At 35.4% G+C, this 16,335-nt stretch overlaps 1 protein-coding gene across 1 annotated transcript in view; it reads left to right on the plus strand.

The window, feature by feature from the left end:
* The window catches only part of LOC149418036 (E3 ubiquitin-protein ligase RNF19A-like), a 125,053-nt gene that overhangs the window by 32,986 nt on the left and 75,732 nt on the right, over positions 1-16,335 (plus strand). Inside the window, exons 5-7 of the mRNA XM_089639291.1 lie at positions 10,241-10,437; positions 12,591-12,732; positions 12,878-13,112. Coding sequence (XP_089495417.1) covers positions 10,241-10,437; positions 12,591-12,732; positions 12,878-13,112 — 574 coding nt within the window. The remainder of the gene's footprint in view (positions 1-10,240; positions 10,438-12,590; positions 12,733-12,877; positions 13,113-16,335) is intronic.

Raw genomic sequence — 16,335 nt, forward strand, 5'->3', positions numbered from 1 at the left:
AGGCATTGTCTGGTTAAAATGATAGGTACAAAAAAAAACTTATAAAAGAGTGTTACTGGAAAGGGCAAAAAGAGTATTAACCCATTGGTCACAAACCATGACTCACACTTGGGTGTGCATCTCTAGTATGACTCACACTCAGGTGTGCATCTCTAGTATGATTCACACTCGGGTGTGCATCTCTAGTACTTATCCACAAACCCCGACACAGCTCGGGCCGGAGTCGGTCGGCCTAAAAACGAAAAACTAACAAGCCAATGCCGTCTTTGACGAAATTTTAAATGCCAAATGCTTTGTAGATAATGAAGCATTCATTTTGTAGGATCGATGATAATTTTTTTCTTAAGTTTTTCCCTCATATTTACGTTCGAAGTTTTGTAAGCAGCCGGCCACAATTTCTTTAAAATGGCGAGTGGCTCAAGCAAAAAATCCGTGCTGGGCGGCTCACATTAGCCCAATTGCAAATTTTATTGGCTGAATCGGATGATGACTGTATTATTGATAATTTAGTGTCATCATATCCTGAGTCCGAGGGTGAGGAATCTACAAATGACTAAGTTGAAGATTTCAATATGTCGATGAGCGAATCGACTCCTGTTAGTTACTCCTTCTAAATGCCGCAGGATGTCGATTCCCGACCAATGGGTTTGGAATTAGTCTCCAATGTGAGACTTAAGGGATGTCAGGGGGGCCACTTCCCGACATTTATTCCTCCAGGCCCTGGAAGGAAGAAATTCCCATCGCGACAATACCGAGCAAGGAATAAAACGCACTGGGAATGCAAAAATTGAAAAGTGGCCCTTCACATCTCTTATTGCTTTGAGGACTATCATACACAGTTAAATTTTTTAGCCATGAGTATGTGGCGTCGAGGAAAATCTAGATTAACTAATTAATAATAAACCGCTCGACCTACTTAGTACCTACTCCCGAATTATGTACTTGCAGTCGAAATCACATTGTAAACAAAGCAATCTACTTACTACAAGCACCTACTTGTCTACCAGGTGACAATACGTCACAGGCCGTCTTTCACATTACGAGAACTCGCCAGAAGGTTCGAGTCTACCGCCTAGGCATAATTGCCCCGCCGTCGAAACTTCGTGAAACACACAGACTGTGCGAGTGCCAAGGATTTAGTTGCCATCCATCTACCTACTGTTGCCGTCGGCCGTGTAGTGTAAATATGCCCGACGCAGCGAGTCAGTCAGTCAGTCATCAATCTGCCGCCAACGATTTACTAATCTCACGAGTGACGGTCGGTGCGCCCCCGCGATGGACAAGATACCCGGCTTCGCCCGTACCATCATGGACTCTATCAGGACATCATCTTAGCGCCTTGTCCAGATCGCCGTCCCTGGCAAGCGCTACTCGGATTACAAGCGCCCTGGTTCCAGTGTCTCTGACCAGCGCTTCTTCCACGCCACCATGACCACCACGAGGACACGCAGCATCCTCACTGGTCTACGCCGCTCCCGTTCAACTGCCTATAAGGTCCGCCGCACCTTCGGCCTCCGTCAGCACTGGAGTATTGATTCCCCAGATCGCCAGTGCCTGACAGTCATCGAGTCCCGGTCACCAGCGCCCGGCGTCGACTCATTGACCCGCGGCTGACCAGCACATCATCGCAGCAACCGGAATATTCTACATCTGTCCTACATCATCTCCTCGTCACGGCAAATGACTCAATAAACACAGTGACCTTCACCACACGCCTTTCATTTCGTGCCTCACCACCTGATCCCCAAAAGTATATAAATGTAAAAAAAAAATTATCCATGTTAGATTTCTTTACATTATGTTTTTTATTTATATTTTTGTTAATTTTGAAAATTATTTTATTTACCTAAATACAATATATAAGCAAATTTAAGGAAATTAATTCATTTAAACATATGGTTTAAAATTACTTTAGATTTAGACACCAATGCAGATTTGCAATTTTTGGTACAAAATTAATTCAGTAGTGGGGGCCAATTTTTTAGCTTAATAATTATGTGGCTAATGGGTTAAGAGACACGATCGCTCTGCGAAACATGGGGGCCCTATTGACCCCCCTTCATGTGATTTTTACCTTTCGGTTCGACTATCAAAATGATGATACTCTACATTTTAGTTTTTTTACATTTAAACGGTCCCTATAAAACACTGATTCTCGGCACGTTTCAGCTTTTAAACAAATTATTATAAGCTTACGAGCATAACGGTCACGATGCTATGCTTGTCAGCTGATCACAATTTGATCAAGAGCTGAAATGAGTCAGTAATTAACGTTTAACCTTTTCAGACCTTAATTAATTGGCACTGGTGGTACAACATATTTGATGCTTGATAACAATTACAATTGGTAGGGTTTTTGGAAAAAAAAATTTTTATTCAATAGTTTAGAAGTTATTGCTAATTTCATTTGAAAGACTTAATGGTCTCAGACGGTGTGTTTCATATAAACAACAAATCTTACACTGTGTATAAAAAATATAACATTATATTCACTTATATAAAAATTGTACATTGAATAAATACCCCCAAAACTTACTTTTTAAAAGGGTTGAACACAAAAATCACATTTAAAATATGAAAATGGCTTCCACCCAAACTTATTAGCCAAAATCATATTGAAGAAAAAAGCAAAGCCAGTTATTTCAGCAATAGAAAAAATAAAACTGCCAATTTTTATTTGCTCTGGCTAGAGAGGAAAAAATTATAAAATCTATGTATTTTTAAATATACACACGGACCGACAGGGTTAAGTAAGTCAAAAATTCAAAATGGCACTGATTGTCAATTTGATGGTCATAAAATGGAGTTTGAAACACCCTAAGCCAAGTTCTGTTATTTTTTACCAAAGGAAGTATAACGAAAACACTCCATATAATTATATGTAATAAATTATGTGTTATGTCTATTTTCAGTTCTGTATCAGTTCTATCCAGTTGTACATTTGTATCTAGAGATAAGTGACTTGTTATTGATTTGTTATCAGTTGTCATTGGCAAATATTACATATAAATAGCGGAAAGTGAATTTACTATATGGAGTCTGTTATCAAAATTCGCCTTTTATCTTATCAACTTATCTTTTGAAAACTGTTGATAAACAAATTTTATTCACATTTCACTTCATTGATATAAATGGAGCATTCTTGCATTTTAAGATAGACATAATGGGGGGGGGGGGGGGGCACAGGTGAATGACTACAAATTCTTTTGACTTTGTAAATCATTCAAATTGATTTTGATAATTATAGATAGGTCTACTAATTCATTTGAATAAATTTTAATGTTTCAAATTCCAATTCATTGGAAATGATTTTTAATATTTGTCCTATAGGTCGTGCAATTAGATTTGACCCGAAAAATGCATACTTAGAATTGTTGTGTGTATGGTGCATATTATATCATTGGTATTCTTAAAAAAACAGTTGAGAAAAACGTATTTAAAGTCTTGTAAGTGAGGGATTCTTAAAAAAACAGTTGAGAAAAACGTATTTAAAGTCTTGTAAGTGAGGGATTCTTAAAAAAACAGTTGAGAAAAACGTATTTAAAGTCTTGTAAGTGAGGGATTCTTAAAAAAACAGTTGAGAAAAACGTATTTAAAGTCTTATAAGTGAGGGATTCTTAAAAAAACAGTTGAGAAAAACGTATTTAAAGTCTTGTAAGTGAGGGATTCTTAAAAAAAACAGTTGAGAAAAACGTATTTAAAGTCTTGTAAGCGAGGGATTCTTAAAAAAACAGTTGAGAAAAACGTATTTAAAGTCTTGTAAGTGAGGGATTCTTAAAAAAAACAGTTGAGAAAAACGTATTTAAAGTCTTGTAAGTGAGGGATTCTTAAAAAAACAGTTAGGTCCAAATTTGAAGTTTTGAGAAAAAAATCTTGTAAGTGAGGGATAAATCAGGATATAATCAAAAACATGCATTGTAACCTTTATTTGTACAGAAAATTTTAACCAAAAACGCTTACAATACAAAAAATAAACACAACGGTCTTACTTAAAACGTGGTGAAAATTTTATTCAATTGATACACAACCGTGTATGTGAAAACCTAATAATTGAAACGTAAAATAGAAGCTGACATGAAATAGTTCATGAAAAGATATATGTATACATTGCTTATCCAGTCAAAAGGGGTTGTTTATCTGTTGTGTAAACTTGAAATAATAATATTTTCTCATTGAATTTCGGAATTTTTCCAAGGTATTTTAAATGTTCTGTATTTTGAAGATGTAGTTTTTATATACCTATATTATATAGATGTCACCTGTGACAGGTAAAATATTATTTTTTAGTAAATTGTATTTTTATAAATAAAAAATATTATTTAAAATTTTGGTTCCATGATAACTCAACACAGTGACAATTCAACATACTTTTAAAAAGTGATATAAAGTCATTAGAAACAATGAAAATTTTTTTTTAACCTAACCTAACCTACTTAGCCCAGTTAATAAAGTTTTAGTTTCATCACTTTCCATGACTTTATATAACTTTTTAAAGATGTGATGAATTATCATTGTGATGATTTATCCGGTCACCAAAATTTGCAATGCGAACATGAACTTTAAATTTTTTTACCATACGTTTTTTGTATTTTATTAAACAAATGTATTACTTATATTATCTCTTTTTCGTAATTTCATATAAAACTAATGAATAAAAAATTCACAAAGTTTAATAACTTTTTTTTCTAATTGCGTTCCGTGCCTTTGGTTTCATAAAGGTGCTCATTTTAATTATTCTGTGGGTAACTTCTAGATTTGAAAATAAAGTGTGGTGTTTTCTCTTTCTAATACTGTTTAGATCATATTTCTCACCATGGCAGTAAGGGAGATACAATGATTTCCATGAGACCAGTTGAGTTGTTTTTTTGTTAAAAAAAAATCAATAATAATGAAACATGCTGTATGTATGCTATGCATTTGAGTGAGTTCTGTGTTCATTTAATGAAATGTGAATGCTTAAAAGTGTTTACATTTTTATAATTAAATCTCAAATTATTATCTTATTGTCACTACCTCAAATTGAGTATTAGTATTTCTTTGAATGCAAAATGATGTCATTTTCTTTACTGGAAACCAAAGATTACTGTTATTATTTCAATTTAATAAGAATTACACACATTATATTTCATTAGAATAGAAGAAGACATTTTGAAACAGTGAAAATCAGCAAACAGAATTAAATCTAATGTTATGAACCAACATTATTTTTTTATCAAGCTAGAGGTTGCGGGTTTGAATCCCGGCGTGCGCAATAAATTTTATTTGATTAATTTGTGTTATTCCACAAATGACTCATTTTAAATAATATATGGTATAGTTGCGGCACGTTCTAGCGTGGAAGATAATCTCAGTATCGCCCTGGTGTAAGACCACCATTCAGAATTGAAACGTTGCTTGATATGGTTTTAGCCGTGTTTGGTGACCAGATCTGAATAACCAGGTAATTTTAAACCTTTCCTTCCCCACTATCCTCACCTCACAACATACCCCAATGGGTATGCCTTAGTCTTACTGGCTGCAGACCCACTTCAACACCAAGATCCATTTCACAAAATTCAATAATATTTATTGTCAGCTTGTAATTATATAATACATACTTTTATTTTGAATTCATTTGACTTATATCCACTCGAGCGATTGCGTTAATGATTGAAAAGCGAGTCCATCGTTTGTGATTTCTGAGTGCAGAGATTTGGAAATTTCCCGCCGAAATTAAAATAAATCATAACTCCACCAAATTTTAATATTGAGACCATAGACATATGAATATTAGTAGACCTGCCCTAAGTGATTAAAAGCGTATTATTCCCCACTCCCCATACCGGTTCCATTGGAGCCGGCTGGGCTCGCGTATGGCCTCAAGTGAATTTAGAAAACGTGACATCATCATTCTTGTGCGAACTATGGTCGAGGCATCATCGGTTCATTTTACGAAATAACACGGCAAAATGGTGGCTTGTGGTATGAAAACTTGTAAAAATAGATGTGAAAAAGAGAATAAATCCAATTGTCGTATTACATTCCATATATAAGCATTATTTTACTTTATTTTAAGCATATTCACATCGTATAATATGGATCAGTTGTAGAAACATATACTATCACATCAAGATACGTCTGGACGCGAAACACAAAGCTGGTTGGTTGCTGGGAAGTAAATTATGAACATTTATAAAAGTGTCTTAACTAAATACGTAAACGAAATATTCGACTCTGAAAATAGAAGAAATTTATTTTGCCGAATTTGGACTTCGCAAATTTGTTCATAACGTGGCGAGTAATTTGCGCTCCCATGTAAAAATGTCTATTCATTCAAAAGCAGATTTTACTTTTAAGAACTAAATGGTGATATTATAATGCAAGATGCCTATATACTGTCAGATTGATTTATTGACGAATCACAGTCAGCTTTACCCCCTTCGTTCTTCAACAGTTGATTTTACCCCTCATCTTTAATTTCTAGTCTATATATTCATATGTCTGTGATTGAGACATACAAAGTAATTATAGGGCTATATAGCTAAGGAATCCACATATTTTACCGCTTATCCCATATTTCTTAGATATACACGGTGTCCGGAAACTCGTAGTACAAGCGGGAAACTGGAGAATCTACACCACATGGGGAACCCAAAAAAACATAAAGTTTTTTGATTTGAGCATTTTCAAAAAAAAAAAAAAAAACCAAAAAAAAATATCTTTCGGCTATTTTAGGGTTAAAGTTTTTTCTGGTGTTTAGGGTTGAATAACAGATGTTTTAACCCTGCAGAGCAGAAATATTTTATGATTACACCGGGTTAAATGAAGGGTGATTTCAAAATAATGCTTCAAATCCAAGTTTCTTCATTTGTTTTACTTTCAAATAGTTTTAATTAGTTGGGTACTTTGATCTTCAGTAATAATTTATAAGAATTTGATTAAAAAAAAAAAAAAAAAATCAACTTCAAACTCGATTTACTCGATAACGAAAGCTCAAATAAAAAAAAAATATACTACAAAATCGACTCCAAATGTGATGTAGATTCACCAGTTTCCCGCTTGTACTACGAGTTTCCGGACACCCTGTATAAAACAGTTATTAAAAAATAGTTAACTTTATAATCAAGCAAATTCGGCGTGTTAGTTTCTTTGAAATTGCAGCACGAGGTACTTATTCGGGTCAACATTAGATATTTTCTATTTATGAATGTTGTCTATAGCCTACTTGATAACCACAGATGCAAATATCTATTAGAAGACCTAATTTTTAATCATTAACAGCTATTCAAATGCTTTGTATGAAAAAATATTTTATAGAATTTGTGTTCGCTAACTTTCAAAATTGAATGCACTTAACTAGAATATTTACTACATTTCCACAAAGAACTGGTATTTTATTAGAAAGATACATTCACTGTCTACAATTATCAATAATAATCTCAATTATTGCTTTATTTAGTTTAACACAGTCTTTGTGTGTTACACAGACTGCCTGAATGCTGTAGAAGTGAGATACGTGAGGCGTATGTATGGTAAAAGCATGTATGATCGTGTGAGAAATGTGGAGTGGAAAGAGTGCAAGGCTGATTGATGTAAGCGTAATGAGTAAGATTAAGAAAGAGACGCTTAGATGGTTTGGGCATGTAGAGGGAAGAAATGAGTGTAAGGAGAATATATATGACGCAAATGTGAATGGTAGCAGAAGTCAGGGACACCAGAGGAAGACATGGTACTATCAAGTGAATCAGATACTTTAGTCGGGCCATGTCAAGAGTTAGAATAATAGAAGAGTACATATGAGACGATGTATGAATGTGAATGAGGCAAGGAGTGTGTGCCAAGACCGAGTTGTTTGGCGGTCCGTCCTGTCTGCCTACCTCTGTGAGGAAACAGCATGATGGTTAGTTAGCCTATTTCACAATGTAAAAGACACTTTACAGAGAAGACAATTCACACTGTGTTTAGAATGTTTTCACATGAATTGAAAACACTTTACATAGATTCAAATCAATTCGAGAACAAACTTTTGTTAACTTGAGAATAAACAATATTGAAATTTAGACGCATATAAAATCAGTAACAGGATCTCAATTTGAGCTTTCTACTGCCGCAAACTGTAAATTGCGAGAAGGTTTGAAAAAAAAAGTTTTACGAAAGGTAGATAAATTTAGCACATTATGGCAAGCTATCGCTCAAGACATTTTGCAAACTTGCCATAATATGCCAAATATCGCTTGAATGGATATATGTGTTTTATTAAGCGTTTACCCACGCCTTTATATATGTCTGCTGCAGTGTTAGCTTGAAAAGGCGAAACTATTGTGGAATATTATGGGTCATAAGCATTTTGTTAAAAGCACGATGATAATGATGATGACGCATGTACATTTATTCTGACTTTGGTGGCCACAAACTTTAAAAAAAGGTTTTACGGTGGTACCATGGCATACGTAATGTATAAATGGGAAGGGAAAAAGACAGGAAAATAGCTACCCTGGAAAGTACCTGGCCATTCGGATATAATAACCATTCTAAAGAGGAAAAAAATTGCAAAATTGTTACTTGCAATAAATTACACAATTTCGGCATCGGCCAAGAAAAAAATCCTGGTAATTTTGATGATAAACAACATGTAGTAAAATTCACTAATATGGAACACCAATATTCCACTGACATGAAAACAGCCATAATTAATCAATCCATCACTTTTCATAATTTATGGAGGCTTTTATGTGAGTTTATTGTTATGCAAAACCTATTGGATATGGTAAATCAATGCCATAGTTTGAAAGCAAAGCATGGCATTACTTTTCATAACAATGGAAAACAATGTAGAAAAAACATGGTCAATTCGTCTGGATTTATGGGTCTGGCTGTCATCTATCTTATTGGCTGAAGAAGAACTAGTGAACTCAAACTAAAGTAATTTAATATCTATGTAGGTTCTCCCTTTTGACCACCTTTGAAAATGAACCCTCTTTCTGTCCATCTGTCAGAGACGCCTGTAGTGCATGAACAAATGAAAATAAAGCCACATCACAAGAAAAATCACCATCACCAGTTGGTGAGCTGGTAATTTTTGTGCAAATTATATTTAGTTTCCCCAGAATATCTAGTTATATTTATAGAAATGATTTTTTTATAGTATCCTTAATCTTTCCTTATCTGTGGTGTGTATTTACTACACATTGCTTCTAATAACTTTAATAACTCTATAAATAACTTTAATATAAATATAATAAATTCTGGGTTCAGATTTTAAGTATTCCTCCATTATACATTTATGCACTGAATTAAAAAATAATATTTTACATAGTTTTCAAATTCAATTAAAAATCAGAGATTTTTGTCAAAAATCGGGAACAAATACACCAATACAATCAACCGTGTGATACTAATACGCGAGAATGTGCGAGGAAATGACACGCTATTGATGGCCCGCTTTAATTCGTTATGCGGGGGAACATGAGACATCCACACGTCTGCATTTGTATTTTGATTTAGACCATCGATACCGACGACCGCACAGCTGTGTTTGTGCCAGCCGCCGGCCGCTAGCCACTCTAGTCAGTCGGCCGCAAACCATCGCTAGATGTGGACCCCTCGCACGTTTCTTTAGCATCTGCCGATGGTTTTTTCATGTTTTTAGCAATTAAATTATAATTATCATTACTTTTGATATAAAATATAATAAACATAATCGATAAGCTATTAATATTCATATTTTTCCGATATTAAATCGCTTATTTTGAGAAGTGTATTGACTACACTAGATTTTTTTAGCACAGTAAGGGAAAGGTTAAGGATACGTTGTTGGCTTACTAGAGGTTAAAGAGTTGTTAAATAATGTATACATATCTATTGTTTTAGAAATTTCATTCAAACACCATTCCTCTTGTCATGCAATGCTCTTCCCATCAAGGTGCAATATTGACAATATAGATGAATCAGTGTCTCTTCATTCTCTTCACATTTCCTACATCTATTTCTAGATAAAATGCAGAGTAGGCTTGCCCTTTATATGCCCTACCGAAATACCATAATTCTAAATCGAAACGTTGCTCGAAATGGCAGCATACATGTTTGGTGACCTGATTTGAATATCCAGGTGCTTTCCAGTCTTCGTCTTCCCCATATCCTTCTCTTTGCCAGTACCTTCAGTCTCACAACCCAATTGAAGATTGATGCCATTAGTCCCACTGATACAGAACACTTGGATTCTTGAATGTCTCTTACAACATGTATTATGTTGTTGTTACAGTTTTGCGGTGGTGGCTCACGGCTGCGCCTCCTGTCCCGAGTTGTGGTGCCGGGCCCCCGGTTGCGGGCGGGCCTTCTGCTATCACTGCAAGGCCGCCTGGCACCCCGACCAGACGTGCGACGCGGCCCGACGCATGAGGGCACCGCCCCCGCAGCCCCCTGCAGCGCCACAGACGCACCAGGACAGTCACCATACTGGTGAGATACTTCACTTAACTCTTGATACCGCTGCACCACCTGAATAAATTGGCAGTGTAATCAAACAACATCACATTCAAACCGACAGTAAATACCTTTCTGTTTTTGGTGATAAATACAGACCATCGTCTTTTGAATCTCTATGATAGTTTTGTGTTATGTTCCAACAGATCCAACGCATCAAACAATATACTAGGAAGGTTTGGGGTTGGATTATACCGAATATAATTTAGATTTGTTTTTTGTAAATTATAAAGAAAATATACAAATTAATAGTATGTTATGTAACATTCTTAATCAACTAATTGAATTACCAAGTTAGTAAAGAAATATTCTTCGTTCTAACTGGTAAGCTAGTATATTTACTAATGCTTGAAAATAATAACGCACAATAATAACATAATAAGTAAACTATTATTTATAGTGATTTTTTTTGGGATATTAAGTTACTTTTATTACAACACTACAATACTTTTTATTACAACAGGTATATCATTTTAATAGCTTTGAGCCTAAGTATTCGTAATGGTGTTTGCAGCTGTCGTATATATCGCTCTATTGTTTTGAGTTACGTAGGTACTACCTTAGATAGTAAGTAGGTACATATTTATGAAAAGTATCCATATTTTATTCTAAGTATGACAAACTACCATTCACCAGAAACGCATAGATGTTTTGCTTTCTTAAAATCTATTTTTTAATTTAATCAACGGCCACGTATCGATTCTGGCACAAATCCACCTGTTTGTAACAGAGCACTTGCACTTTGCACTCAGGGATATAGCTATAACTTGTCAGATTGTCAAGTGAGTCATTCAAATCTGTATCGGAATTCACCCATGGCGAGAGTGACCCGCTATCTGAATACGGTGGATGACAAATTCGACATATTCTAAAACCTGCAGTGAGGGCCCGTTCCCACTTCCGTTTTCAAATCGGAGGCGGGTCCCGTTTTAAAAACGGATGGCCAATGGCCCTGTTCACACTTCGGTTTAAAAACGGACCATACTCTACGAAAAAAAATTGTGCGCAATGGACGACGATGAAGCTCTTGTTGTCATGTGGTACTTATTAAAAAGAAGGAAAAAAGTAAAAAGAAAATTTTGGGTACACCCAATCATAGCCGAATGATTTTCTGTAGGAATTTTCCAAGTGTTAATTGGTGAGTTGAGAAGTGATGAACTAAAGTTCTTTAATTATTTTAGAATAATAATGATTGAATTATTTATATAGCGCCGTTTTCACCGTGAGAAAATCACCTCAAGGGCGCTTAATGGCTTAAGAGAATCACTTCCTTTAACCATCTACATCTAACAATGAGTTTCAGAGAGCTTAACATATCAAAATACAAAATTGAGAGAGTGCATTTGTCCTGAAGAAATGCTATCGATATTTTAAAGTAAGAAAACAATAACAACTCAAATATTTTTTATTATGTGTTTTTTAAACTAATACGCTCTTCCGTGCATCGTGCATCTCATTTATGCTTTAAAATTTAACTTTAAAAAATTAAAATATAAATTTTGATATACAAAAGTTGTGTACACCAAGTGTTTTATTTTTATTTAGTTAAAAATAAAATATTACTATACTCTTTCTTCGACCAGTGGTATTAATTTTCTGGATTTATTTCCTTATCCATTATTGTAGTTTTGATTTATTTACTTAACCAAATACAAGCACGCAGCGTGCCTGCTTCCTTGCGACTGGGAGCGGGCGGGGAGGGGTTGGGGTGTGGCAGGAACTCTGCCGGAACGACTAGACGACAAGTGTGAACAGCTCCATACAACACTATGAACGAGCGTGTTCCGACACGATTTGAAAACGGACGCGCTGCGCTGGCGATCCATCTGACAAAAAATTTCGGATCCGTTTTCAAATCGTGTCGGACAAGTGTGAACAGCTCCATACATCCACTACAGCCACTAGGGCATCCGTTTTTAAAACAGGACCAGCCTCCGTTTTTAAAACGGAAGTGGGAACAGGCCCTGAGTTTACAAGATTTTTGGCGATGTATACTAAATGTATCAACAGTTCTTTCTCAACCATTTACGTTATATAACCTATAATGTTGTAATATTATGTACAATAATAAAACACCTTTAAAAGAACACCCAGCAATACAATAACCAACATTTATTTTTGTGTTGCAGGCTTGGTGAAACCCTGTCCCCGCTGCTCTGTGCTGATAGTCAAGATTGAGGATGGCTCCTGCAACCACATGGTCTGCTGCGTCTGCGGCTCCGAGTTCTGCTGGCTGTGTATGAAGGAAATCTCCGACCTGCATTATCTCAGGTGACCAGACACTCATTGGAATAAAACATTGGCTATATTTTTCTTTCAGAAACACAGTTTATTACAGAAAAAAAAGATATGGTTTCTTACCCAGAGATCTTTTGTTTACTCCGTGTTTTCTAACGTTTTCATTATAATTCCCCAGCCCCTCGGGCTGCACCTTCTGGGGTAAGGCGCCATGGTCGCGCAAGAAGAAGTTGCTCTGGCAGCTGGGCACACTGGCGGGTGCGCCGCTGGGCATCGCGCTTCTGGCCGGCGTGGCCGCACCCGCGCTGCTGTTGGGCCTGCCCGTTTGGGCGGGTCGTCGCGCACGTGCTCGCTGCCGCCGCCTGCCCGCCGCCAAGAGGAGAGCCATCGTCACGGCCGCTGTCGCTGCTGCAGTAAGTCATTATTTAAGTTTTAATTGTTAATTTTCATTTATCCCTCTCGCACCGAAGGTGGTAATCCACTTCCGCCAAATGAGGGTTTTGTGCGAGTTATTTGTTACATCACTTACTCTATAATTTAGGTAATCCTAGAAATACTATTCGGTATACAATCAATGTGAGTTATGCTCGATTTCATACTTAATGATTGACTGCTGGGTGAAAATGGGCGATGTCAGGTTAAAACGGTAGGCAGTAACTAATAACTGAGTGTTACTGGGAAGGTCGAAAGGAATTTTAAGAGATTCAATCGCTCCACAACATATGGGGGACCCTGGTGACCCCCTTTAAGTTGTAGGTGATTTTTTACCTTTTTATGGGTGATGATGTGCATTTGCGTGAGGTTCAGTCTTTTAACTGATGTATTCAGATGTCGCTTATGTGATCCATGAAGATATAACACACATACATTGTATCAAAAAATGCCACGTGATGTTGTTTCAAAGCACAAAATAAAACTATTCCTGTGGTAAAACCTGTTTTCTTGAAATATGTTTTATTTTGTTTGTTCTTAAATTTAATGCTTTTTAAAATGAACTTGTTTTTAGTGCATATTTTAGATATTTTTATTGCGTAACAAACGTGTTTTATCATGTTTAGTGAATATAATCTGATTTATAATAATACAGACAAAAAATGGTTGGTACTGTCTATGCACATTCTGGCTTTTATACGCTTCATAGTTTTTCAGTTTTTCTAAGGAATTAGTAATAAATTTTGCGTTGCTTTTACACAATGTTTAAATTGTATCAATAGTGTTGAAACTACTATGCGGTATTTTGGTGAAATCAACACAGAATCAAACTTCAAATAGTCTGGACTTATTGTTGCAAATTCGGACATAAGTGGCCAAATACGCCAAACACCTTACAACATCTATAAAACATTGTATGTAGTACCAAAAACAAAAGTGAAACACTCCAGTGGTTATGCTTATTATTAAATTGAATACGTGAACTACATAAGTATTTAATCCTTGATTTTCTTTCGTTTATGCTTACCTTATTCACCTCACCTGAATTTCATTATTTTTTTTTATTAAAAATCACCCCCTGTTCTATTTTTGGTTACCTCAATAATTTTCCCAGACCTATTGGAGAACTGAACCATTATTTTGTACTGCCATCTATGAATAAAATTCAAAAACATTTTCCACCCTTGTTAGGAAACTGGGGTAGGAAAATTACATTATACAAAGTGTTTCTCAATTTTTCATCATTTTTATTATTTCTTTACAATAACACACTGCTGTAAAATAGAATTACTTCAGTTATCCAGTAAATCTTTTGGAACTAATTAGGTACATATTTAATTTTCTCTCCGAGTAGTTTAAAGTTTTCTCTCATTTCCTAGATTGGTAACATTGTTGCATTTTCTCCATTTCAAATCCTTGACAGGTTACAATAATAATTATTAATTTAGAACAAACATTTGTTTTTATCTTATTTTTTATTAGGGTTTATTCATAGATTATAATAATATATGATTATGTATTAGCCATGAATAATATGAAACATGCAACTTAAAAAAATAATTTACGTAATATTTTCCTTGAACACAATTTTTGTACAATTATTATAAAATTGTACATATATTATTATATGGTAAAGCAATTTACATTATTATTGTTTTTAATAAACCTGCTTAGAGTGTTCGGCTAAAAACTTATTTTGTACTTGAGGATATCTGTAATCTATTTATGAATTCTTTTTTTATTATTGTGTTATCGACCACCTTTAACCTTCCCGCACCGGATGGGGGTAATACATGTACCCCAAACGAAATGTGTATGATATCAAATTTATTTTTTTTACATCACAAACTCTTAATTTTAAAAAACTATTCAGTAATCGATGTACACTTAAAAAAACAATTCATATTACTATTTAAGATATTAAATAATATTTATCTAATTCTGACGACATTACTCTCCTCTCCCTGACTGTTAGCAAGCCCATTTTGGGTAGCTAATTGGGGATATTTTTATGAATTTAAATTAAATTTATTTTGAACCTCCCGCAATCAGCTATGTAATATGTTTAGTCTACTATCTAATACCAAAAGATGTCACTAATGTTCCTCTCATATAATATTCCAGATACTGTTTTGTAACATGTAATCTATGTGTAGACTCTTTAATCTGTTTACATGTTAACTGCATTTTTTCAGTGTCTATGACTGTAAACATTTCCAGAAATTTCTGGTTACTAACGGACAGCATTCACACCATTATGAATTTTACGATTAAAAAAAAATTATTTAACTAAAAATTTTGGATAAATGGAGAAATTGTTGGAAGATACTTATTCTTCTTCAATGGCGCTACAGCCCATTTCGAGCCTTGGCCTCCTTTAACATGAGCCTCCACCGCCCTCTGTCCTCGGCCGTCGTCTTCCAATCTGCAACATGGAGTAGTCCTCTGGCATCTTTCCTGACATCGTCCTCCCATCTCAGCCTAGGTCTGCCCGCCTTTTGTTTGCCTCCCGGGTGTCCTGTTAGAACCTTCTTTGGTACACGTGTGCTTGGCATTCGGTGCACATGTCCGGCCCATCTTAGTCTTTGGAGCCGTAAATGAGTAGAGAGTCTGGGAGCTTGGTAGATGTCATATAGCTCCTTATTGTGCTCCTTATTCTCCATGCCTCTCCCTCTCGCACCGCTCCTAAGATTCTTCGAATTACCTTTCTTTCGAAGGTGTCCAGCTGTTCCGCAGACTTTGCTGTCAGTGTTCCCGCCTCACATCCATAGGCCAAGACCGTTCTAATAATTGTTGGAAGATACATTGGTTATAAACCATCGTAAGTAGTTTATAATGTTTCCATATTAATATTCGGAGGTATGAATTTTGAATCCCAAGCCCAACACGCCTTGAAGTGTCTGTCGCTACCGCCAGTGGCGGCTCGAGCACTTCTTCGACGGTGGAGACTGACATTTTTTTACATATAGTGTACTGAAATCTTACTACCAGGAGAACATAATGTAAAAATTTTCAAACAAAAACGTTCATGGAAAAGTCATGCCTGAACACAAAATAAATTAAAATTTATAGAGGTATGTACCAATTTATAACATAGTATAATAAAAATAATGCAATATCTTGCAAGATAATCATCAAAATTAATTTGAAGGCCCGCAATTCCCGCCCAAAACTATGTGACTTTCTTGAAATAAACAAGCAGTT

This window comes from Hesperophylax consimilis, chromosome 14 (assembly GCF_061612785.1).
Source record: "Hesperophylax consimilis isolate HC1 chromosome 14, BYU_Hcon_1.0, whole genome shotgun sequence".
In the NCBI taxonomy this organism is placed as follows: Eukaryota; Metazoa; Arthropoda; class Insecta; order Trichoptera; family Limnephilidae; genus Hesperophylax; species Hesperophylax consimilis.